Source organism: Typha angustifolia, chromosome 8 (assembly GCF_048772165.1).
Source record: "Typha angustifolia cultivar Huaian chromosome 8, ASM4877216v1, whole genome shotgun sequence".
Lineage (NCBI taxonomy): Eukaryota > Viridiplantae > Streptophyta > Magnoliopsida > Poales > Typhaceae > Typha > Typha angustifolia.
In genome coordinates, this window is record NC_133246.1 from 13,518,847 (window position 1) to 13,545,339 (window position 26,493).

Here is a 26,493-nt window from a genome sequence, read left to right on the forward strand (position 1 = left end):
AGGAATCCAGGCATTTGTAGCTGCCAGACATTTTTGTAATCAACATGGTCATGTTGGACCATTGTATGCAGACTATAATCGAAGGATCAGTTTTTTCTCAGATGTTTCCAAAGAGACAAATAAAATGATCAGTTGCTTGGTTTATATTTTGCTTCGTCCTACAGTTTATTGATTGTGCTAATGGTTAAAAAGCTTTCTGATTTCATAAATTTTGCTGTATGTCTTCTAACTAGAGTTTTGAACCTGTGGATTTCTTCTATCATCATTGAGATGACGTTTGGTTGGTTAATAGTTCCCAACTATCCTCATATTCTCAAGTTGATCACCAGCTCAAAGGTTCCAATGACAAGAATTCACCGTATCAAACTATGCAGTCAAAAGTGCATCAAGGACTCATCCAAAAGACTGACATGGTGGCCTTGCAAACACTTCCAACATGTGCCAGAAATGATAAAATCAAACGAAAGATGCCAGTGGAATTATGCTGCCCATTTGGGGGCTCTTGTCATTAGAAATGGATTGGCAATCTAACCTTTTGAACCCCACCAGCACTGCAGCACATTGCCACCACTTCTAGTATATTTTTTAAGACCAAATAAAGCCCAAGTTTGGTGGTATCAAGATAAGAATAGGATATTATTAACATAACAACTTTATTCAGTGAAGAATAAAGCTGAGCTTGGTGCTAATAAAGTAAGAATAAGACATGCGCATTTATCCGGTCACATCTGAGTCCAGTGGATTGCAAATGACAAGTTCACCCTTTTTCTTTTTCTCTCTTTCCCGCCGTCCGTGGGCCAACCTGATTCTGGCTATCTCCTCCGAGTTTCTAATATTTTATTGCGTTGGATTTTATCCTTTTAATGCTCAATGATGATTACTGGGCACATTAGCATGCATACTTGTTAAGCAAAACTAATATAAGGATAAAGGAAGAACTTATCCATCTGGTTCACAGTATACTATTGTTTTATCTATATAAGATTTTTTTTTTTCTCTTTTCACTGTATGAGCTTAAAGACTAAATTTGAGCCGGACAAAAGGTAAAATCCAGAGACAGTTATACTCCATCGAGCTTTTAGCTGTCTAATGTTGGCTTCAAATCATATACGTCACCGAACAATTGCTTCGAACTAAATACCATCGAGACCTGCTTAAGTCATTGCATTGCTAAACTGTTCCTTCGAGCTAACTCTACTGTCGAGCTATCAACCGAATCGAACAAACTATTAATCACCAAATATATTTTTTTTAATATTATTTAAGATTGAAGTTATGACATAATCTTTCACTATTACGAATTAGTGGAGAAATGTTTCCTCCCGGTATAAACGAGCGGATAAAAGTTTTCAGCTCTATTTTCGATTACCCGAAACCAAAAAAGAAGAAGAAGAAGAAAAAAAAAAGTGTTTGAGAATGAACGTACGAAGTCAGCATAAATACTATTCTGGGTTAAAGACGAGATCGAGATCGATCTTTTTCCGTTCTCTTTTACGTTGTTTAATCCCTCGTTTGTGTACTGGAGATGACTTTTTCGGCGCCGATCCGATAACGAGCTGCGAATCTTGAAAGATATCCAGATGCCGAGGAATCGCCTTTATTCTTCGATCTGAATCAGCGACTCGTCCTCGTCTAAATGGTTGCTTCTCAAATTTGTCCGAAAGCTAAAGGTACGACGGCTCCAATCTCGAGAGACCCTTCTCTCTTTCTTTTTGAGCTCCGGAGAACGAGAAATCAGAAGCTGGGAGGAGATATTCTCGTAAAATATTTAAGAAAGGGGGAGAGAAAAAGAAGATTCCTCGGTTAGAATAAGAAAAGAACAAAGCAAAGCTTCCGAATCTTTGAAGGCATCTGATAAAGCTTTTCAATTATTTGAGGCTTCCCGCTGCTAGCACTATTGGATATACCGCAGCTCTACAAGAATCTGTAAGTCATCGTTGGTTTTGAACTCCTTGGACGACTCCGATCTCAAAGGTGCGGTCTTTCTCGTGCTTGCTGTTGTCTGGATATTGGATGATTGCTTATTTCCTCTGAGAAGGGAGCTCGGTTTAGGATAGAATGGTAACGAGGAAGAAAATGTTGTAAACTTTGGTGCTCTCTGACTTCCTAGTTTGAATTCTTGAGGAAGATTTGGGGCTAGATGATGTCTTGCAAGGAAGGGTCGAGCGGAATGGATTCTGGGAAGTATGTTAGATACACCCCTGAGCAGGTGGAAGCCCTCGAGAGGCTATACCATGAGTGCCCAAAGCCGAGCTCGCTGAGGCGGCAGCAGCTGATCAGGGAGTACTCCATCCTCTCCAATGTGGAATCTAAGCAGATCAAAGTTTGGTTCCAGAACAGGAGGTATACAATTTAATGCGGTTCTTGAGCTCTTCTATATATATAAACTTTGTTTTCCAATTGATTTGTTTTGTTTTGTGTTAATTCTTAGGTGCCGTGAGAAACAGAGGAAGGAAGCATCGCGGCTTCAGGCTGTGAATAGGAAGCTGACTGCTATGAACAAGCTTTTAATGGAGGAGAACGACCGGTTGCAGAAGCAGGTGTCACAGTTGGTGTTTGAGAATAGCTACTTCCGGCAACAAACATCGAACGTAAGAATTGGATTGATTAATGGATAATAGATCGGATCTTTGGTTCCATCGTCCTCTAATTTGGGTTGTGAGATATGCTTTTGCTTTGTGTGTCTAATGGTAGGATTCGGTAGCGATAAGAGACACGAGCTGTGATTCAGTTGTTACAAGTGGTCAGCTCCAATTGACGCCTCAGCATCGTCCAAGGGATTCCTCCGCTGCTGGGTATGTGGACTTGGCATTTACTCATTCACATATTATATTTTTTTTGGATTATGGCTCATTGTTTGCTATGCTTGCTGTAGGCTTATATCCATAGCAGAGGAAACTCTAACAGAGTTTCTAAAGAAGGCCACAGGAACTTCTATGGAGTGGGTCCAAATGCCTGGAATGAAGGTTGATCGAAAATATCTCAGCTAATTAATTTACTTCTTAGAAGTTATTCGTGCATGTTTCCCTCCATGACACATTGTAACTTTTATTATCATGTAGCCTGGTCCAGATTCCATTGGAATCATAGCTATCTCACGCAATTGCACTGGTGTGGCAGCACGAGCTTGTGGCCTTGTAGGCTTGGAAGCTACGAAGGCAAGTTCTAGTTTTCTTCAACTTTGTTGTAGCTTCTAATTCTAATTTTAAGATTGGCTAGTTAATCTTGTACTAGTTTTTGTACATATCAGGTAGCAGAAGTTCTTAAAGATCGACTATCCTGGTTCCGTGATTGTCGGTCTGTGGATGTAGTAAATGTACTGCCGACTGGAAATAATGGAACAATTGAGCTGCTTTACATGCAGGTAAGTTTTTTTGGGTGGTAAAGATTAATGTGTTTGGGCCTTTGGGTTTTGGTTTTCAAGTTACAGTATACATTTCAACACTTACATGGCTTATTGATAGCTATATGCTCCTACAACTTTAGCACCTGCTCGTGACTTCTGGTTGCTGAGATATTCATCATCTCTGGAAGATGGAAGTCTAGTGGTAAGTTAGCATGTTCTACATCACAGTCTGTGAGATCAATATACAATTGCTATTCTGCCCCTTAAGTAATGTTTTCTTATTTTGAAACTATTAGTATATATTACTTTCGTTCTCCAGGTCTGTGAAAGATCACTTGATAGCAGACAAGGCGGTCCAAGCTTGCCAACAATGCAGTCCTTTGTCAGGGCAGAAATGTTTCCTAGTGGATACCTAGTAAGGCCCTGTGAAGGTGGTGGCTCTATTATACACATCGTCAATCATGTCAATTTGGAGGTACTAACAGTTTTAACTACCTTGACTGGATTCTTTGGTAATCTTTATGTTCATTTTAATGATCCATTCAGTTCACTTTCCAAAAAAATGGCTTTTGACTTTTTTTCAAATATGTTACTGAAACTGAGCTGCTTGATGAATCAGCCTTGGAGTGTCCCTGAAGTTATACGGCCCGTATATGAGTCATCTACCATGCTTGCTCAGAGGATGACAATGGCGGTTAGAAGCACTTCTTGTACCTGATGTTGCTCAAGAGTAGAACTTGTCATAGTAGAATGAATGCTTTCTTTTTCATTGAAATTTGTTTCAGTTATTTCAACATGAAAGGATGAGAATTGAGAAGAATCTCTCTAGCATTTGCATGTGCATGTGCTACATATGCCAAAGTAGCATATGAAGAAAGATTAATACTGAACTGCCCATTTTTGTTACTTGTTTTGTTGATTCATCATTTCTTCTGTGGTTCAGGCTTTACGCCATCTTAGGCAGATTGTGTGTGATGACAATCATTCTACTGTCAGCAGGTGGGGCAGGCAACCTTCTGCCATAAGAGCACTTGGGCAGAGGCTCCTTCGGTCAGCATATATCTTCACTTATTCTTCCGATATTTGTTGTTTTCCTTTCAGGAAGCTTACGGTTTACGCATGCAGGGGTTTCAATGAAGCTCTTAACAGCTTTGCAGACGATGGATGGTCCATGATCAGTAGTGATGGCATGGATGATGTTACTGTCCTTGTCAATTCATCACCTAATAGGATCATGGTTAATTCTGATGTTACCAATATATTTCCCTCCATCAATAATTCTGTGCTCTGTGCAAAGGCATCTATGCTTTTACAGGTCAGTCAATCGAAGTTTGAAAATTTCATCAGCCAAAAATTTTCATGGTTTGAAACAAACAATTAAAATGGAAGCAGCTTAGCAGATCTTTTATTGACTTTAAGCAAGTGATGCTTGATAGGGACACTGAATATTGCTTAACACAGATATCGGCTATATATATATGTATATATATATATATATATATATAAGCCTCTACAAATATTACATACTTGTGCATGCTTATATTGTTGTTTCATTAAGAAGTTGCTTTTCAACATGTGATGTGCATAAGTAGGCAGATTACTAACTTATTCATCTGGAGCAAAGAAGAGAAACTAGATATATAAATAATTAGTTGATTGAGGCGTGAAAACGCAAAGTTGGTCTTCTTCAAATTAGTGCATCATTTCCAATAGAATAGCATTTAGGAACAAGTTCCGTTATAAATAGAAACATCCAACCTAGTAAGATATTTTCAAATTGACCTATCTTTGAACTCTCAAAGGTATCCCAGAAATATCAGGATTTTAATCTTGTTTTTATAAAAAGAAGAGTTTGTAACAGAAATAATACAATGCACATCTATGAAGTATCCAACGAACGATTGCATTGGATGTGTCATCCGATGCAATGCGGATCGTAGTAGTTATGCATGCTTCCTCTTCAATAATCTAGTATACTCTTCTAGTCACATACATGGTGGTGTGCTAGGCTTTCCAGATGATAGTCTCTGTAGAGTCCAGGGTAACTAGTTACAATACCATACTGCCTCCTTTCAATATTTTCTGAATGCCTAAATTTTTCTTTCACTGAATATTTTAGAGATTCAGACCACCTTTATACATGGGAAATTTTCTCAATTTCTTAATAGGATATATCTCCAGCAGTGCTCCTGAGGTTCCTACGAGAGCACCGATCAGAATGGGATGACCGAAACATGGATGCATATTCTGCTGCAGCCATCAAAGATAATGGATGTACTTCTCCAGTTTCTTGCTTTGGTACTGTTGATGGTCAGGTCATACTACCTCTGGCTCATACACTTGATCATGAGTTGGTGAGTAATTTGTTCAATTGGTACAATGAGTTCTGTAAGCATATGTTGGTAAAATTTCATCTTTTTTTCTTTTCTCTTCTCCATTTCGCGAGCTTCTTCTTATAACTGTACTTATCCTTTTTGTAACAGCTTTTGGAGGTGCTTAAATTGGAAAATGCTGACCAGTACCAAGATGCTCTTATGCCTCTAGATCTGCTTCTCTTGCAGGTAAGTCTGATGCTCATTGCTATTATTATATGCACACAAATTTGCTTGCCTACTCAGTGCTGAATGTGGTGTATGCTATCCTTCTAGAGAATAAGTAAGAAAGCATCAGGAGAAGTCAGATAACTTGTAAAAGCTGTGGTTCTTGTATAACTCCTTACAAGATTATAAAGGTTCAACTAAAAGTCTAAAACCTTCACACTGCTAGGAAAGCACATAAATATTATGATCCAGAGACGATAATGTAAATCTAGTAGTGACCATTTCTTTCTCTTCAATTTGTCAGTTCTTACTGGTACGTATGTGATTGAAAAACAAATTGTATGACAGTAACAGTGGAATCCCATTAAAGAAAATGAAAGTTTCAGGTTGTTTATTGCAGTTCGCATTTCTTCTTACTGGAATAACATTGTCATGTTTTGTTTGTACCATTTTGACTATACATATAGTTGTAATGCACTAATCATATTCATGTTAATGCTTGCCTTGGCAGCTTTCAAGTGGAGTGGATGAAAATTCTGTAGGAACCTATTCTGAGCTTATCTTTGCCCCGATAGATGCATCTTTTTCTGATGATGCACCATTACTACCTTCTGGTTTTCGTATTATACCTCTTCATTCTACTGTGGTAAGAACCAACTGATCAAGAGAGAAGGGTTATCTTGTAGTTACAGCTGGTTACATAAAGAAGTATATCTATCAATAGGCTTTCATTCTTCTCCCGTGGCTTAACTTTGCAACACAGGATTCCACAACCTCTGATCGGACACTGGACCTCGCTTCTGCTCTTGAAGTGGGACAAACTGGAACCATGTCTTCTGGCGATCACTGTGGACATTGTTCTAGATATGTTATGATGATTTCATTTCAATTTGCTTTTGAAAGCCGCCTACTAGATAATGTTGCATCACTGGCTCGACAGTACATCCGAAGCATTATATCATCCGTCCAAAGGGTTGCACTTGCTCTCTCGCCTTCACATCTTTCTTCCTGTGATGGTTTCTTTGCAACACCTAGAGGTCCAGAAGCAGTCACACTTGCTCGTTGGATTTGTAGAAGCTACAGGTTTGCCAGCTCCATCAATGACTTAAATCTTTATAATGTTCAAACTTTTATTCGTTCTATTGTAACGTTTTGAAGAAGCAAAAAAGCAACAATGAGTAACCAAACAAGATTAGTTGGTTTCTTGCTTTCACGAAGCAAAAAATTGCAAATTACTTTTTTTATCTGTTTTCCGTACAGGGCTCATTCTGGAGTTGAACTTTTTAAACATAATATAGAAGGCAGTGAATCACTTCTCAAATTGCTTTGGCATCATCCAGATGCTGTCTTGTGCTGCTCTGTGAAGGTCTGCATTTGCTCTCTTATTAATTTCCCATTTCATCTTTACAATGAAACCTTTTTTTAAAGTTTGGCCAAGGAACTGGTCGTGGTTTAACTTGGGTTTTGGAGAGTCAGCATTACTATATGCAAAATAGATGCATATGACACTTCTACTACCTTCTAGGTTATCTTAAAATTCTTGATTGGATTTATATCTATTTCTTTAATTATATGATTCTGCATTTGTTCATTTCTCAATAATTCTGGTCAAAATTACAAGGCCCTGTTTTGTTGGACATCATTTAGAGTGAATGTTACATCTTTCATTTTGCCTTCATGAGCTCCATATGCAAGGAAAGTGTAAATTCTACCAACAAAAAAAAAAGAAAGGGTAAAAGTATTAAGGAAATATTGCCTTATTATGATGTTGCCTGAAGGGAAAACTGATGCCTTCTATATTTCATGACTTAGTTTTTTAGGAGTTAGAATGATATAATATAAATTCCAACAGTCTGTTATCTAACAACTTGGAATAAATGTTGGGGAATTACTAAGGAAATATGCAGTCGTGGCTCATAACCTCTCTGAATGATTCTTCTCTTTCATGATCAGTGTGCTGTTGCTTCTGTGTATTTTATGCAGGCTCTGGCAATCTTCAAATGTGCAAATCAGGCAGGTATTAACATGCTTGAGACAATATCTGTGGAGCTGCAAGATATAACTCTGGAGAAGATATTTGATGACAGTGGAAGGAAGACTCTTTGCACAGAGTTGCCTCGCATAATGCAGAAGGTTTGTGTCATTTCCTCATTTAAGTGTTGATGCAATTGGAAAGTATTTGGATTCAATCAATTGGAACTGGCTTCCTTACGCAAGATTAGCTTTGGTATGACTATTAATATAGCTACATGTCAGGTTTTATAATCTGGATTTTGAGATATAATTAAGTAATTTATTCCCAATAAGATCCATACATTTATATATTTGAAGCATCAATATTAGCTTAGTGGTGCTAATTATCTTTCTCCCTGAAAGTTCAATTTAAACTTTTCCACAAATCTCATCATATGGTACATATCATACGTATATAGATGTGAACATACCGAATTAAATTTGGCTCTGACTATGCAACAGATACAGTAACAAATGACCTCTTTTGGAAATAATGCTGTATATGCTTACTAGTTTTCCTCAAAAGAAAAGGACAAGTTGTGCAGATTATCTACAAACTGTATTTATTTCCTGGCATTAACATCAGATACTTTCTCTTGGCAGGGTTTTGCATGCATCCAAGGTGGGCTATGCGTTTCAAGCATGGGCAGGCCTGTTTCTTATGATAAAGTAGTGGCATGGAAGGTGCTGAATGATGAAGGCGATGCCCACTGCATCTGCTTCATGTTTGTCAACTGGTCATTTGTTTAGGTCTCAGAGCAACTAAAGCGAAACAAAAAGAAAAAAATAAGAATAAGAATAACAGATGCTTGTTCATGCTTATTGTGCTAACTTCCAATCTAGTATATCCCCATTTTGTATGGAAAATATTTTCCTCAATGTATACTAGCTTATCATTAAACAATATGTATCTAAAGAATATATTTTGAGCTCGTTCCCTGTGGTCATTTTATGGAATTATTTTCTATCTTCATGTTTAAGTTGCTTATGCTCTCTCGAAATCAGTGGATATCAGAACAAACACCAGACCGTGCAACTCACGGCAAGATGTGCATATAGGAAGGAGGTTTAAATGAATAATATTGCTTAAAGGAGGTGGTGCACAAAGAAAATCTAAAACAAGTCCACAGTATGGATATACTCTGCAAATTTCTTAATCAATTCAACGAAAGATGCATAGAGAAGAAATAGCAGTTCAGATATGAAAGGAAGAAAGGGCATGAACGTGACGAAATTTTGATGGACCTTTACAGTTGCACTAAAGAGAAATTACCCAGTTGCAACGCCTACATCATCTCTCTTCCTTGCTTAGTCTAACTTAAAAAAAAATTTGGCCGTTTCAATGTCCGTAAGCTCTTCATCATCCTTCTGAGGAATCATCAAATAGCTAAACACCATTCTTACTCTGCGCTAACTTCTTCCCCTTTGTCTTCATTCGCATTACCAGCCAACAGGGGCATATTATCACCAGAGTTGGAGCTGGTTTCGTTTTCCTCCTTCAGTTCTATCTGTATGTCCTCAGAGCCACCAGTGGTACTCGCAGCCACAGAAACACTATTACCTTGGGATCCACCTAGCTCACCATCATTAGAGACATCGATTTGTTCATTCTTATCTGATGAATTTGCTGCTCCAACTGAGCTCTCGTCGGTCTTTGTTTCTTCTGGAGGGTTGTTGCCAACTTTTTCAACCTCGGAAGCTCCATCAACTGAGCTCTCGTCTGTCTTTGTTTCTTCTGGAGGGTTGGTGCCAACTTTTTCAACCTCGGAAGCTCCATCAACTGAACTCTCTTCGGTCTTTGTTTCTTCTGGAGGGTTGTTGCCAACTTTTTCAACATCTGATCCAACTGCCTCTCCTGCAGTAGTAACACCATCAGCTGTCCCTTCCACCTTATCATCTTTAAGGTTAGAGACATCTTCTGCTATAGTAGCATTTTGACCTTCAGAGTGAACTGATTTCAGATCCAACACCTCACTGTTTGTTGCCATTTCTAGATTCTCTTGGCCATTACCAAGTGGTAACTTAGAAAGCTCGTTATCAGATCCTGTGTCAGTATGATCCTCTGAAGTAATGTCTATTTGGGATTCTACAGTTTCCCCTTTAGCAGTCTCATTATTAGCTGGCTTCGCAATGTCGTCTTGTTCTAAACCGGATGCAGTGGTGACTTCTTCCACAGATCTTGGGTTGGTATTAGCAGCTTCCATTGTGAGCTGCTCAGTAGTTTCAGAATTAGGAGTGGTATCTCCTCGGGATTCATCTGTATCTCTCTGCGCATTCTCATCATTGGTTGATGCTGGATCTTCTTCATGACTAAAACTTACAATGTTTTTGGCATCTTCAGCTGTGTCAATACCCATAATATCGGACTTGGAGCTAATGCTTCCTTGTGAATCGACTCCTTCCCTTTCATGAACTTCATCGTTAACGGATCCTTCCTCTGTGTTATCACTATTTTCCTTATCAAATGTGGAGTTTTGAACAACATTCTCATCCCCTTGGTGTTCATTCTCTTCTAAGGAACCATCTTCTCCATTTGTACTTTCACTTTGATCTGAAAAATTAATGCCATTCCTTTGACTATCAAGCCTGAGAGCACCCTCAGGGTCTTCTTTTGTACCCTCACTATTTACTTCATGTCCATCATTGATATCGGAATCGGTATGATCTCCATAGCCAATTTGCTCCTGTTCATGTTCTTGATTGAGAATGTTTGTCACATCTCCTTCTTGTAATTCCTCAGCTTCCTTCACAAAAACATTTTCGCCATCCTTCTCTGGCTCAAAATCATCAGGTCGACCTCCATTAGTTTCCTCAGATTTGAAGATCTCATCAAAGTGACTATCATGGTTGTCTAGGTTGACATTCCTCTCGTAGCCTGCTTTCTCCTTGCGCCCCGAGAATACGTCATCATCTCCCATCCTAATCCTCTTCTCCTCGTATTCATTCTTCTTATCATGTGAATGCTTAACCTGGTAGAGCAGCCAGATAACAACTCCCAAAAGCAAAGCCACCTGAAGTATCTTCTTGACATTGGACCCTTTGTTCCTCTGGCTCCGGTTTGTCGAATAGTGAGGCATTGTAAACATGAGACTGCTTTGCCAAACAAAACAAGAAATCGAACACATTAATAATTCAATACAGAATGAAACAAAAATACAGAAGATCTATATTGTCTCAAAAGCTAGCAAACTAAGAATGCCACTCTACCAAGAAATCTCGGAAAAAGGAACCCAGAACAACTAGATCGGGAACGCATGACGTCGAATAAGATCAATTAACAAAAGATTCCACCGCTAGAGAAAGAAACCTTTAAAACCGAAACAGAAACCAAGAGGAGGGCATAAATCGAGAAATCCAAATCCGCATTTCCACTCACTACCTTATACAAATGCAAAGCTTTAACCTTGAAATCATCAATACGCTGATGGCCAGAGAGGTTATCGTACCGAATAGTTTCCAGCAGGAGGAGGAGAAATCTCGGAACAGGGACCGGAACGAAGCGATCGAGGACAGAGCACTCAGTAGATCTGGAGCATTCGTGTCCTAAAGCAGCACAATGCGGAGAGATCTCGAACCTTTAATTGGACGAGACGATCGAGCGCGGAGGGGAGAGCCACTCAGCTACTGAGAGAGATCTGGGATTAACTAAAAGAAAGGCGGTTGCTTTCTTGATTCCTTTTATTTTATATTTAATGGCTTTCGTACTCTAGCGGAGTAGCGGCACGGACGGAAGACGAGCCTTTTCTATTGGACGAAGTCCATCCATTCGCACCACCTGACTAGTGTCGGTTGATCCAAAATTTAAAAAAAAAATCACTTTGGATTCTAGTTTTGGCTTACTCTGAGGTGACCCATTTTAATTACATGATTTTCTTTTATTTTGATTTAAATATTAAAAATAGGAAAGTTCTTTTAGGGGGTGTAAACTAGTTCGAGCTGTTTCGGTTCAAGCTCAGCTCTAAATTAATTTTGAGTCTTAGAATTGAGCTCAAACTTGGCTCAGCTCAACTTGAGTCAAGCCCGAGCGGAGCTCGAGTCTAAAATAAGCCTATCTTCAAGTCTTATTCAAACCGAGTCGGATTAAGCCTAAGCTAAACTGAAGAAGATGAGGCGGCACCGCGGCGGCTTGCCACTGTCGAAGGAGGAGGAGGTGTCATCGTAGCAATTTCCTGCTACCGAAGGAGAAGGGAAGAAGAAGAAGAAGAAGAAGAAGAAGAAGAAGAAGAAGAAGAAGAAGAAGAAGAAGAAGAAAGCCATTGTCGAAGAAGAAGAAGAAGGAGGAGGAGGAGGAGGAGGAGGAGGAGGAGGAGGAGGAGGAAGACTAGGCGGGGATTTATATTGAGTCTATCAAGTCGATTTTAGCGGCTCAGGCTCGGCTTAGCTCTGACCGAGCTGAGTCGAACTCGAGCTTCAGTCGAGCCGAGCCCAAGCCAAACCCGAGCCGAGCCCAAGCTAAGCCCAAGCTGCTCGTTGAGCTTGACAGCCCTAAATTCTTTAAAGTGAATACTTTCTTTCACTTTTTAATAATCAAACACTAATTAAAAATTAAAAATGATAGTTTACTAATGTACTTCAAACTTAAGGTATTAATCTCTCAACCCCTCCTGGTTTCTGTCCAAGTTGCAATGATTAGACTTTCTATCAAAAAATTAACCTACACAAACGACCAAATTATATCTATCATTAGTGGGGTCGACATTTTTTTGTCATAAGAGCTGGGTGTTTGGCATCATCACTAAAAGTTACTTTGGTAGTAGATCCAAAATTATAAAAATTCCAATATAGAGTTTTACGTTCCTAGAAAAAGTCTTGTAATTTTGAGGTAAATACTTATAGCTATCTACTTTCTAGCTATCCATGACTAAAGGTGATCATCGGATGGTTCGAGCTAGGTATGGCCCAAGTTTTTCAAGCTAAATTTATTTACGGCCCGGTTCACCAATTACTTAGGCTAGTCGGATTTAAGCAAAGTTAAAATATTATAATATGTTATTGTGTCAAATATTATATCGGGCCGAGTGTAACATGCCAGATTATAACAAAAATATCATATATCACAATGGGTCAATGTAATAGGCTCTCGTCAAAATATTTTAGGTTAGTTTTTCATTGAAACATACTCATATAAGAAGTGTAGTAAGTCGGGCCCAAATCGAGCTCGGGCCGAACTTAGCCCGATTAAACTTGAGCGGTTCCGGCCGAGTCTAAATGGGACTGGCCAATAATTAGCCCAATAATTAGTGATGTTCCAAAAATCACTAGTTAGGATCCCTTCTAGTAATAATATAATACTATTTTATGAGAAAAAGATAGTTATTAGATAAGTTATATCTTCACTTATTTTTTTGCTTTTATCTATACTCACAATACTCCATATATGATAGCTTTACAGTGACTTACATGTCTTAATTAATGCTCAACAAACTAGGCTAATAACCATTTGAAATTAGTATAATTTCTCTATAATATACTTTTATTTCCATATAAGCTTAACTTGAGTTAATTAAGCTTAAGAAGCTATTTAATGAGCGACCTCGATTTGAGCCAAATTAAAAAGAAAAATGAACCAAGCTCAAGCCCCAAGTGTTATTAAAGGAAATCAACAGTCTTTTGTATGCATATGGTTTTCAATATGTTCAAGGGAAAAAAATAATGAATTAAAAAAAGAAAGAGAAGATTTTTTTTGCCATTTTCAAGTTCAAACCCCTCCAAGAGTTTCTAAAGTTCACACATTGTGTGGATAACTTTATTTGCTTAATTAATATAAAATAAATAAGTTTTAGTCCATTGGGTTGGGCCGAGCTTGATTATAATTCCAGTGACTCAGACTCGATATACTTAATATAATATATTTTATTTTAAAAGTATTTATAACTATAATTTAATATATTCTTATATTTTGTTTTGCTAATACTTATTGATTTATAATTTTCATTATTATTGGGCTGAGTTAAAAAAAAATAGAGATAATTTTGCCTTTTTACGGACAACTTAATGAAATCATAACTGTTAGTTAATATATAATAATATATATTATTTTATTATTTTATTATATATGGAGTCCGGTGCATTAAAGTGCACCGAACTCTTGCTCTATTTTTAGCTCCATATTTGAAGTCCGAGATGCTCTTATACAAAGCTTTTAAGAGTAGCTATATAAAATTTAAATATTTTATACGATATGTATATTAACTTTTTAATATATATATATATATATATGCTTTTAATTGGGGTGGGTCAGATGAAATTTGTCAGGCGAGTGGTTTGGAACAGAGTTGGTTTAAATTTGAAGAAGATAGAGCTAATATTTCGACAGGTGTCCAATACGTGACCATAATATAATATAATATATATATCTTTTGGCGAGATGAACCTTGAAAATAGATTGAATCTCCCACTCACTCGCTAAGATTGTGACATGAAAAAAACGGGCACCAATGTCTCGATTTTGACAAACTAGCCCTCCGGAAATTTTCTTTTCGGTATTTAGTACGATTCAATACAAATTTAATGAGTTTTATCGGTATAAATGGGTTGAATCGAAAATAAATATAGCTTATGTCTTATTGATGTCTCTCGGAAACTGCTGGATTGGAGGATGACGACTTCTAAATATATGTCACTGAAAATTAAAGGACTTTTGTGTGAAAATTTCTCCCCTTCAGTATTTATTTATGCAAGGAATTTTAAATTTTTAAAGAGCTGAATCCCATAAGGCAACAGTCGTATAAATTTATATTTTTAATTTTGAAATGAATTAAACATAAGTAGACCCACCGTGTATATTTATTGTGACTTGTCATCATTTTTCTTTATAAATAGAGCGTAAAATTAGAATAAGTGCTGGGATGTGAAGATGAAAAAAAAAAAGGAATTGATACGACTTGATCAGATTGAATCTACTCCCGACATTAGAATAAACTTATTTATCTAGTTTGATTTTACTTGAAAAAATAAAACCTTTTGTTGAGGGTGTTCGAACGCTAGGGACCCGCGTTCGAACGGGCTATGCGAACATCTGCACACATTTGAACAGTCCCACATTCAAACGAGTCATGGCTATTTGAACGTCTGCACGCGTTTGTAAAGATAGATAACGGTATTTGCGAGTTTGAACACGATCAAGCGCGTTCGAACGCACCGCAGTGAGAACTTTTGGTTTTTAGAATTTTAATTTGATTGTTTGGATCAAAAGGAGTAAACCTCTATAAATATGTGGAATAAATTCTAATTAGAGTTTATCTGATAATTACATTGGTATTGTTGCCCTTATCTTCCTCCTTCTTGCTCTAGCCATTGGCGCCCTTTCTCATCTCCCTTCTACTATTGCTTAAGTCCTTGGTCGACCTTCTCTTACTCATAATCTCGCTTTTTTACGATAATTCTTCCCCTTCCCTCCAAAAGAGTTCTCCTAGCACTTATCTAGCCATTGAAGGGCTAACAAGTTAAGATTCATTCGACCTTCAACTACTGTTCGACTGATATTTCAAGATTTAGCCATTTAAATCTTGAGATCTTAGATTCGTTGGAAAGCCCTTTTCAAGACCGACAACATATTCAAAATTCAATAAGATCCGACAACTAAATCCTCCGAAATTCTATTCGAAAGTCACATCATCAAACTTGTCCAAAATTAGATGCGTCGAATAAAGCCGGTTATTTATAGTGAGAAACTTAATATTTAAATCTCCCCATAATTATAAGTTTTATGTCTCAACTTGCCTAATAATCAACTATTACGTACTTTGTCTTAATCATTGGTGCTTATCTCTTATCGGCCCTACCGCTTATTAATCCCCAATCTTTCCAACCTAAGAAAGAGCAAAGGGCATAAGTCTCAAAGTTAAGGCGGCATGGACCTCCCAATTGGCTTTACTTTAAGAGTTTTCTCATCTAACTAATTAATTAACTTGCAGTTTGGTTCACTTCACTAGAAGATTCATAATTCACATCCGTTATCATATTAGAATTTAGTACTATTTTAAACAAATTATAGTTTATCTCATGTAATTTAATTTGATTTTAACTTATATTTTTAATACTTTTATACATAGGCACTTAACTCATCGATCCTAAACTAACGATGTAATAAAATTATCTCTACCGGTTAACTAATAATTGAAATTTAAAATTCAGCTAAATCATCAGGGATAAATTGTAATTAAATTCTTGGTTTGCTAAATCATACTTTTGCTCTATGAACTATGACTCAGTATCACGGCGTATTTATAAGAACAAAATATTTGGTGAATCATACATTATTATTCTTCAAAGTGTAATGTGACATATATTGAGGCATTATAAAAGGTGTTAAAAGTATAGTAATCTAAGGATAATGAAGAACATCAAACACTTAGTTGTTTATAGTATGTTGTTGGACTGGAAGACTTCCGGAACCCACCAAGAAATTAAAGAGAAATCTCACTGAACCCAACATAAAATTTAATGTAGTATTAGTCTCTATCCTGGGGAGAAAAGCAATAAAAAAAATAGACAAAGAAACAAAGAGAACTCAATAATACTTTATTTATTTAGTTATTTTGTGGACATTGTTCTCTAGTGCAACCTCCATGAATCTATCAAGAAAGTAGGAGGAAAGAAAAGACTTTGATTTCGTATAATATATTGGTAAAAGGTGCTTTCACTTTGTGAACACTACTAGGCCACGGTGAGCTCTGAGTTATCATAAGAAAGGAACATTAACTCCTCTATATATGATGGCTTTGCTTATAGCTGTAAGAACTAAGAGAGATTAAATTATATACTTTTCTTAATCTTTTTTATTTTAATCTCTACAGCAGCAGTATTAATATCAATATTTTGTAAGCTTCATCAAGTAACAAGAAGCACATATTCCTAAATCCATGGTTTGGTTTTCCTGCCAATACCACCTAATAAGTAGAAGTTGTTCATGGTTTTGTGATGAAAGAAAACCACCATGCATGCATGGATAGTATATTATTGCACACAATCCTTATCACTTCTCTCTCTCTCTCCCATTGTCTCTAATAATTATCCAACAAAGGATTCAAAGTTAGAATAAAGAGCAATACTTTGTGTCAGTGGAGGAAAAATAAATGAATAGATCTCTGGTTTCTCCCTTTGCTTTGGTTTCTTTGATAAAAGAATACACCAGTTTGGGTTCATTTGCTCAGTCTTTATCCTTCCAATGGATAAGCTTGAAGCTGTAAGGTGGATTCCCGGCAAGTATATATATATATACTAAATTGCAACAGTTAATATTTTGTTATGAAACAAATAATAATATAGATGGCCAACTTATTCTTACTCGTATCTCCATTAACAATCGTTATAATTTAATCTAGAGTGGAGATTAAGTGAGTAAGTTCAATTAACCTAGTGGAAAACTGGAGGATTTTTAATTTTTAATTCTTTTTGAATCATTAAATTGATAAGGTTACTGTAAAGAATCTGGGTACTAAGTAGTACGTACCCACTGGGATTGGAATTTGTGAAGATTTCCACGTGCATAGTGAGGCCAATAGGATCCCTTTTTGGCCTGAATGGTGTTCAACTTTTTGCCAACCAACTCGGCCATTAACTTGACTGCTTTTAAGCTTTAACCCAAATAAGAATATCTAAGTGGGCTGATTTGTATCAAAATTTTACTTGGTTTTTATTTGTATTATTTTGACCCATTTTAGTTTTTCTTTTGCAAGTGAGACTTTTTTTTTTATTCTTTCATAGTTTATCCTCGTGCTATGATAGGATATGCGCAGCAGTTGAAATATTCATAATCGATTGAATTTGAATAAATAAAAAGAAAAAAAAATTTAGTTGTGTTTTGTACTTTGTAATAGATTTCATAGTTATTAAACACTTATATTTTTTTTAATTATATAATATTTTTATGAGTTTCATAGTTTTATTACTGAATTCACAGTTATTAAATATTTTATATTTTTTTGTTCTATAGTTTTATTACAAGATTTAGTAAACACTTGTCTTTCGAACTAAAGTATCCTTGTCTTTCTTTATTCCTTTGCCTTAACTTCTCGTATTGCCTGAAATACAATTGGAAAATATCTTTTAGTTGTTCCTTATTTGTTTCATAAATAGGGAAAAGAGAATGAATATTATAGCTAAATTCCCAAGAGTATCCCCAAGGACCCAATTAGTGGAATCTTAAGGTGTGAATTAAGCAAGCAACCATCCATTATACTGCTATAGCTTCTATTTAGAAGCAAAAGTAATTAATGAATAGAAAAGAAAAATTAGAACCCCTTTAATGCCAATGGAGAGGTCCCCCACCCCACCCCACCCCACCCTATATGAATCATAGCAATTCCAATCAAACTAAGCAACCATTGGATTCATCAGCCTCAACTGGCCTGTGGAAAGCCAGCTCCAAATCCCCTAATACAAGAAAAAGACACTTAGAAAAGTCTTCTTGAGCTCTGAGCTCTTACCAACTTTTGGTGAAGAGGGTAGAGGAGGGAGAGGGGTTGGAATAAAGACTGGAATTCCATCTCTTGGAGGCTAAGTAATGAGCTTTGTTTCCTGCAAAAAATGTGCTACTAAAGTTGCATTACAGCTTCAGTAATTATGACCCAAAAAGACAAAGATGTCTGGGTTTCAAGGTTTCTAGGCAATCTATTGTATGCCCAAATAAATACAAACTTTAATTAATTGCTCTCTTTTTCCCCTCCCCCCCACCCTTCCCCTTTATTTATTTATTTATTTATTTTCCTATTGGTGGGACTGCAACCAAACAATTAGATTGGCTAAGTATAAGAAATGCTCCCATTGCCATTATAATAAAATTAAGAAAAAGAGAGGGGGGGTGGGGGGAAAATAAAAAATAAATTAAAAAAAATTGGGTGTCCCCTTTTGGAAATTAATAGGAGAAGAGGACCGTTGAGTCCAAACAGCGCAGACTCCTCTTTCTGCCATTAAGGGGATACGGTGTAACGTACACGTCACATTTAAAACCGGGCCCACTATGGCCACGTGGCGCAGCAGATGTCGGCCATTCACTGTCTCGGTGGTCCCTTTCGAGCTGGCCAAAACACCACTTCGTTCACGAGTTACCATTCCACGCCGTCCTCCGATCTAGAAATTTTCCCTTGTTCGAGGACCTTTTCGTAAAATGCGACAAGAACGTCGCTCTCCTCCGCTCTCTTTACCTCCCACTTTAAATACCCCACCTCCTCCTTCCATCTCACTCGCACCAAAACCAACATCGAAGAGATCTCTCTCCTAGATCTTCCCCCTCTACTTGACTAGTATATACCACAATTCTCCCTCTGTTATTTATTTCAGGAAAGCCCTCGTGAGAAAGAGAATTAATAGAAACGAGGACGGAATCCGACACGGCCGGCGAGATGGAGTCGAGCGTAGCCAAGCGACTCTTGAACGTAGTGCGCGTGGTCTACTACATGCTGCGTAAAGGCTTCTCCAAGAGGAAGCTGACGATGGATCTCCACCTCCTCCTCAAGCGTGGCAAACTTGCAGGAAAGGCCCTGGGAAACCTCATAAACTTCCACCACCACCACCACCACCACGCCGCCGGTGCCGCAGCGGGGGCAGCAGCCTTCTCCTGCCGCCACGTGGACCCAAACCTCGCATTCTACAACCCGAGGGAAGTGGAGTTCAGCTGCAGTAACACCCCCTCCTTCCCTTCCTTCCACGTCACCAAGCGAAAGAATCGCCACCGCGACCGCCGCCACGGCGACGGCGAGGAGGACTACTACGAGTACGACGCGGTGGCGATCGCGAAGGCGTTCGAGATGCTGAACGACGAGGCGTCGGAGTGCGGGTCGGTGGCGGCGACGCCGATGTGGAGCTCCGGGAAGAGCCCCGCCGTGGTGCGCCAGCTGCGGATAACGGACTCGCCGTACCCGATAAGGGAGGAGGAGGGCGAGGCGGACGGCCGAGTCGACAAGGAAGCGGAGGAGTTTATCAAGAGGTTCTACGAGCAGCTACGGCGGCAGAGGAGCGTGGCCGCCACCCCGGAGTATAGTCACAGCCGCCGGGGTCCGGTGGGTGGCCGGGGTTGAGTTTTTATTGAAGTGTTTAGTTTAATTAATTATCCTCTTACGGGTTAATTAATTAATATTGGCTATAGCTGGTAAGTACTGCAAGGGTGTTATGGCTGCAGTGATGATCATATTATTATATAAGGTCTTGGGGGTCTCAGATTTTCTTGCAACCTTTTTTTTACACCTTTGTCTTCTTCTTTCATATGATCAGGGATCATAATGCTACATATAAAAAAATTGCTATGATTTGGTTGCAAATTTGGACAGATTTGCATAATGGAATTCTTAGTTTTTTTCTTTTTCTTCTTTGCAAATTCTTGTTTGTTCTCGTTAGAGTATATGATCAGAATATTCTTGAAGGTTTAATCTTACTATTACCAAAATCTAATGCCCTCCTATTTGTTGGTATGCTGTCTGGATTACTATATACAACTTCTCTCTACTATGTGTGAAATTAATCATGATGTTTGTTTACAACTTAAGCCCTGGATTTGCAGTAGTTCTTGAATCCAACTCTATACCTAATGCAGTATATTTTTTTTGATTATGAACCGTGGTGATCAGTTAAATTAAATTAAATCCAAATTGCCAATTTGGGTCCACTTTGTCCACCATTTTAGATATTGACTAGTTCAAAAGAGGAGGTCCCATTTAATAAGAATCACTAGCAAAATGGTACCTATTATCTCATCTACCACGGTTAACAAATACTTAATAAAATTAATATATATATATATATATATATATATATATATATATATATTTTTTTTTTTAATATTCGTGTGTTCACGCCCGTTGAGATTTACTTTAAGTTGTCACCGTATCAAGCTGCTCCTTCAAGTTAATTACACAGTCGAGTCATCAACTAAGTCAAGTTATTAAACCAAACTACTAAATTAGTAAATAATTTTTTTCATAATAATTATTTATTATTAACTTTGGCAACTCATAAGAAGAGTGAACAATTGAAGTGGTGGGTTTCCTCCAATGACACTTGTTGCTAAGGCAACAGCCTTGATGGCAAAAGCCAAATCAATGGACGGCCAGGATCTAATTTGCAAGAAAGAGATAAATCCCACTTTGCCCTTTGATGACCACGTTATATTAGAATAATATGTACATGAGAACCACGAGAGACGCACACTAAAGTTAATAACTTTAGCTTCTTTTCTCTCCTTTTGATGGCCATGGAGTTCAAGTTGGTAGTTTAATAGAGACCATGCAATTCTAAAGTGTTCTCATTTAGGTCTAGCAGAAGTCCTTTTTCCGTTGGTTTTAATTAATTACTTAACAAGAAAGCTAACTCTTGAGGGTTAACGCCATGGCGGGTGCTTCACATTTTCCTCTCGGTTTATTTACTAGGGTTTATAGTCATGATCGAATTTGTAAGAGTTTCGGAGTTTATAGGGTTAGCGGAGATTCGGTGCGAGTCAGATACGTGCAGATTAGTTTGGTATATCATCAAAACTCATATACACATCAACACATCGATTACGCACATCAAATAAACCATGTAGTATAATATTTATAAAAGAATAAAAACAAAATTATGAATGGAGAAATGGTCAAAATATGATGGTGCCAAAGTGCTTTACTTTGTTATGGGAATTTCATGCTGCAGTTTAAAAATTGCGTATAATTGAATTTTGATATAAGATCAATATACCTTTTTAACTTCACCAAATTTGGTGCTCAAAAGTGACCTCCTGATTCGAATATACCAGAGTGGGTGTGCACTTTGGAGAAGAATGATTCAATTGGATTCTAGGGTCAACTAAATTATGTCACATTGTCTTCTATGGAAAGCTTGTCGACCATTTTCATCAAGTGGTCGATCATGGCCCCAAATTGGCTGCCCAGCTTTTTAACACAAATGTTGTATCCATAGGATTAGTTTGGTTTTAATCATTAAATTGCTAATTAAATTGCCCCAAAACACACTGATGTGATTTGCTGTTATTCTCCTGCCCTGAATCAACCAGTTGTAGGGTCATTTCTTGCAAAACAAAAGGGAAAAAGATTATAGTTATGATGTTGATCAAGTGAAAGCTTTGCAGAAAAGGACCTTCTTGAAGAGGGAGGAAAGTTTTTTTGAGGCCTTAGTTGCCTTCTGTGTTTGAGAAAAAGCCCCTTTCAATGCACTAAAGAAGATTCATATCAAGATTCCCAGGAGGGTTAATTTCCTAGCCTCATCTCAGAAATTTCTTTTATGGACCAGATGATTATGATTGCTAATTAAGAATGGAGTACTTCTGTAAACCATATTGGGCCACATCTCAGGCCAACAGCCACTAATTGATGGAGATGGTTCAGAAGAAAAAAATCTCTTGCAAAGATTCTATCTTTAGTTCATGATCATTATTAATCTAAACCACCATTAGAAGTTACAGTGACTAGCAACATTTTAAAATTTTATGGTAAAATATTGTGGCAGATTGAAAGTGCATGGCACTGCACTTTGAGGGTTCATGTGGTGTTTTTTTTATAGGTTTGGTGGACAATTAACACCATAATTTATGTTAAGATAAGTGTCAAAAGACTTTATAAGCATGCTTGTGGTACTTATTCAAATGCTACTTTAGAGTAATACACCATTAGCTATATATTAATGAAAATAAAAGGTTTGTTAATTTCCATTAAGCACCACTAATACTCTTAACCATTCTCATGCAAAGCTTCAAGTTAAGGCATACTTGATTGGTACCTGATCATTAAGAGTTTTTTACTGCATAAAATCCTAGAAGAAAGTAGTCATTTGAAACTTGATCTACTGAAATATAACTATTAAACCCTTCAGAAGAACATCAGGTAGATCTCAAGTTCTGAACTATCACTGATATTTACTTTCTAAAAGATATATTTGTTAGCAGCAGTACTGCATATGAGAGTGAGTTTTCTGTTGGTCATAGCTTCCTTTTCATTTTGATAACTTTACAATTCAATACAATTGTACAACAAAAGGTGTTGAAAGATTATAGAGGCTTCTGCAGATAAATTGAAAAAAAAAAGGATTGTGACATACTGAACATGTGGGAAACTCAGATTTACATATTAACACCGCAACGCCGATGAGATTGTGCGTTTTCACCTTTTATGCCTAGCAATTACAGAAAGACATCTAAGATCTAAGATGCAACCTAATGAAAATATCTCAAAAGAAAGTCCATCTGCTTTTCTAGCAAGCTTTATCTGAAAAAGGTTATCAGACAAGCTTAGTGCATGCTGTCTTTCTGTCGAGCCATTCAAAAGGATCCACTACTTCACCTTATTGTGTTTCTTTGATCTACCATCTTTTCTTTGCTTTTCTTTGTTGTTTTCCCTTGGATGAGTATTTGCTCACATTAAGTGTTCAACACTATCTACATTCAGAAGACTACAAAAGTTAACAGCTAAGTAGGCAGAACCACAAAGCTTTATGCAGATGGCAATACATTTCAGCAGTGAATAGGAGAGCTCTAATTCCATTAGGGATAGAGAACTAAAGCGAGCGCAAGAGGTTCACAGCAAATCCTTCTAGAGGCATAGAGTGATTGCATTTCGATTATGAAATAAAGGCTCGATAGGCGATAAGACGTTATCCATGGCAAACACCAATTATGTTGTGTAAATATCCAAATGGGTGAAGGAAGCGAAAGCAAGACCTTCACCCCCAAATATCACAAATAGGAATAGTGAAGGAAACCCAATGTAATGTTTGGGAAAAACTCGAAAGAGATGTTAACGGTGATAGAATAGCACTAAACAAGTTTTAATTACGGATTAAATACCTTAATGCAAGCAATCACCAAAGTAAAAGCACCGAAGACAATAGAGAGAGAGAGAGACAATATTTACATGGTTCGTGATGTGCTTACATCCACAGACGGAGCAATCTTCTTTACTTTGTAAATCCCTCATTTATAAAGAGTTTAACAACTCTAATCACTCTCAATACAATAGTGGCTCAACCCTCATAGATGTTTTTCCAATTATCAAGTCTTAAAAACATACTTTAGTATTTATAGGCAGGTTTAAATTTTGGGTTTTTCCGCGTCGCGTTCGAACGCTCTCGGGGGCACGTTCGAACGCGCCTAATATCAATGCAGTAGAACCAAAGAGGGCGTTCGAAAGCAGGAGAGGCCATTCGAACGCCTACATCATAGACTGCTCTCGGGTTGGATCCGCGTTTGAACGCGGTTGGGCCGTTTGAACGCCTGCATCAAAGGCTGCTCTCGGGTTGGGGTTTACGTTTAAACGCGGCTGTGCCGTTCGAATGCCTGCATCACTGTTTTTTGTCTGGAACCCGCGTTCGAACGCCCTCAGGGCCCGTTCGAACGTGCTGACACAAAAATACTGATACATGCTGAAATTTACTGAAAACTGAATTTGAGCCAATTTTTAACAAATTATAAATACTCTAATTGTAAATGCTGAAGAGAGATATATGTGGTCTGTGATTTTGTTTTTCCTTGTTTTCCTTAGTGCTTCTTTTGGAATTTGGAGACATTTGAAAATTGATAGAGTAAAAGAATAGAAGTAATTCAATTTGCTCCATTCTCATAACATGGCAATTGTGTACCTGATGCCATAAACAAATCTATCGTGTGAAGTTAGTGATTTAGTTCTGATGTAATGGTTTCAGATGCCATGATGGTTCTGATGATGAGTAGATTTCAGAGCCACTACTTCTGCAACTGGTGAAATAAAAGGAAACGTTCTAGCTGTTCAAAAACTAGAAAACTAATGCGACATATGATGGAAGAATTAAACGAATAGTCGATCTCCAATGATCACTTCAGCTCAAAAACAGGAATCATTCTTCTTCAAATTCCAAACAGCCCAAGTTTACCTGCCACATAGGCTGTTCAAGGAAAGCTTCCTAAAGACACAGTAATGGATATAATGGAGTGTAAGAAAACTAGATGTAAGATAATCAAATTGGCAAATTGCCCCCTCTTGATTGGCAGACTAGATTTAAGATAACCACAAGCAGAGCCAAACTAATAGACAGGGATCAGAGCATGCTGTCTTCCCATCTTTTCATCCTCTGTTCCCAGATCCTTTCTGCTATTCTGAACTCGACTGCTTGGCTTTGGCTCTCTCCCTGGTTTTGCTTTCCCAGGTATCAATCACCCTTCTTCAAACTCCAGGACATAGTGGAGTATAGGAAACTTTTACTGTTAAGCTGTAGAGAACTTGTGATTCATTTATAGGGAATTGAAGAAAAGAGTGAAACTGTTCATGTCTCTGTTCCTGTTCGACTTGCTTTAAGATTTACTCACGAATCTCAAATCCAAGCGTTTGATGAATTGGGCTGGATTTGGTTCAGGCCTCTAACTCCAAGCCTAATCCTTTTGTAAAGGCCCAACCTGACTAGGGATCTGCGTCCATATAACTAGTCGAGCTTTTTTCTATCCAATCTTGAAACCTGGATTCCTACTTGTATCCGAGTATCTAATAAAATATGATTTAATTTAATTTTTTTTGAGATAAAAGTCCTTAGACTCACTTTACATTAATAAAAAGTAGAAATATATCTACTCAGTATTTTGATAAATGAGTAACATATCCTATGATTGGGTTTATTCCTTGGCACATAAAAAAAGGTAATGTGGGCATTTTATTGAGAATAATCTCTCTAATAGGATATTTACAAATATTGTTAAAAGGCAAATACTTCAATGCAACTTTAAAAATTATAATCTTAATCCAACGGCTATAATAGCCAGTTTTTATACCCGGTACTGGTTTTTTGGTACGAGTTGCAAAACCACGTTAAGTAAAAAAAGAGTATATTAGTTAAGAAGATTTAATTACGTATGTCTAACTTCCCAATTTTCTTATTATACCCTTGAAGATCTTAACCATTAGATCTTCATCAAACTGATTGATAAACAATTAACTTTACGTTACGAAGAAGTGCTCTACATATTTTTTCTTCCGTTAAGATTTCTCTCTTAAATATAATTATACCTTAATTATAGGAGATATTATTTAATATTAAATAATTTAAATTTGATTATTTGGAGATAAACTTCAATTTAAATATAATTCTCTATCTCTATCTATTAAAATTTAATTTAAATCAATCTTAAACAAATAGGAGATATATATAAATAATAAAAAATAATTAAAAAAGATAAAATGTAATTAAATTCTCATCAAGTTAATTATAAAAAACATCAATACCCTTATTTTAATATATATACATTACTTTTAGTTAATGATATATATGTCTCTTACTTGATAAAATATTAAGATAATATAATTGTCAAAAGATAACGTGCAAGATTATATATTTTAAAAAAATTACCTACTGAACCGATAATATCTTTCATTCCTATTATACCCTTAAAGATCTTAACCGTTAGATTTTTATCAAACTTATTAATAAAAAATTATCTTTATTGCACGGAAGAAACGCTCTTGTTAAAAATATAGGAGCCAATTTACAAATATTTTAGAAGAGAAAGTTCTGCAAGAGCATCTCTAACCCGCTCCTAAACTTAAATTTGGAGCCTGTTGGAGCTCCGATCAGACTTCAAGTAGGACTCCAAATTTGAAACCCATCTAAAAATTTAGAACCTAGCTCCAATACTATTTAATTTTTAAA

At 37.1% G+C, this 26,493-nt stretch overlaps 3 protein-coding genes across 3 annotated transcripts; 2 read left to right on the top strand and 1 right to left on the bottom strand.

The window, feature by feature from the left end:
- Positions 1–1,377: 1,377 nt before the first annotated feature.
- LOC140765164 (homeobox-leucine zipper protein ATHB-15-like) lies at positions 1,378–8,803 on the top strand. The gene is made up of 18 exons (XM_073104109.1): positions 1,378–2,343; positions 2,432–2,591; positions 2,695–2,795; positions 2,876–2,966; positions 3,063–3,162; positions 3,255–3,364; positions 3,465–3,548; positions 3,666–3,821; positions 3,966–4,040; positions 4,290–4,396; positions 4,472–4,661; positions 5,515–5,700; positions 5,830–5,907; positions 6,398–6,532; positions 6,650–6,969; positions 7,147–7,252; positions 7,870–8,019; positions 8,503–8,803. The coding sequence occupies exons 1-18, from the start codon at positions 2,141–2,143 to the stop codon at positions 8,647–8,649; spliced, it is 2,499 nt and encodes an 832-aa protein (XP_072960210.1). The 5' UTR covers positions 1,378–2,140; the 3' UTR covers positions 8,650–8,803.
- A 158-nt stretch (positions 8,804–8,961) lies between these two features.
- LOC140765165 (uncharacterized) lies at positions 8,962–11,539 on the bottom strand. Its single transcript, XM_073104110.1, has 2 exons — positions 11,346–11,539; positions 8,962–10,989 (listed from the first exon to the last, which is right to left on the bottom strand). Exon 2 carries the CDS (start codon positions 10,983–10,985, stop codon positions 9,300–9,302), a length of 1,686 nt encoding a protein of 561 aa, XP_072960211.1. The 5' UTR covers positions 10,986–10,989; positions 11,346–11,539; the 3' UTR covers positions 8,962–9,299.
- A 7,550-nt stretch (positions 11,540–19,089) lies between these two features.
- On the top strand, positions 19,090–20,198 carry LOC140765167 (uncharacterized). Its single transcript, XM_073104112.1, has one exon. The coding sequence runs from the start codon at positions 19,245–19,247 to the stop codon at positions 19,917–19,919; it is 675 nt and encodes a 224-aa protein (XP_072960213.1). The 5' UTR covers positions 19,090–19,244; the 3' UTR covers positions 19,920–20,198.
- Positions 20,199–26,493: the final 6,295 nt, after the last annotated feature.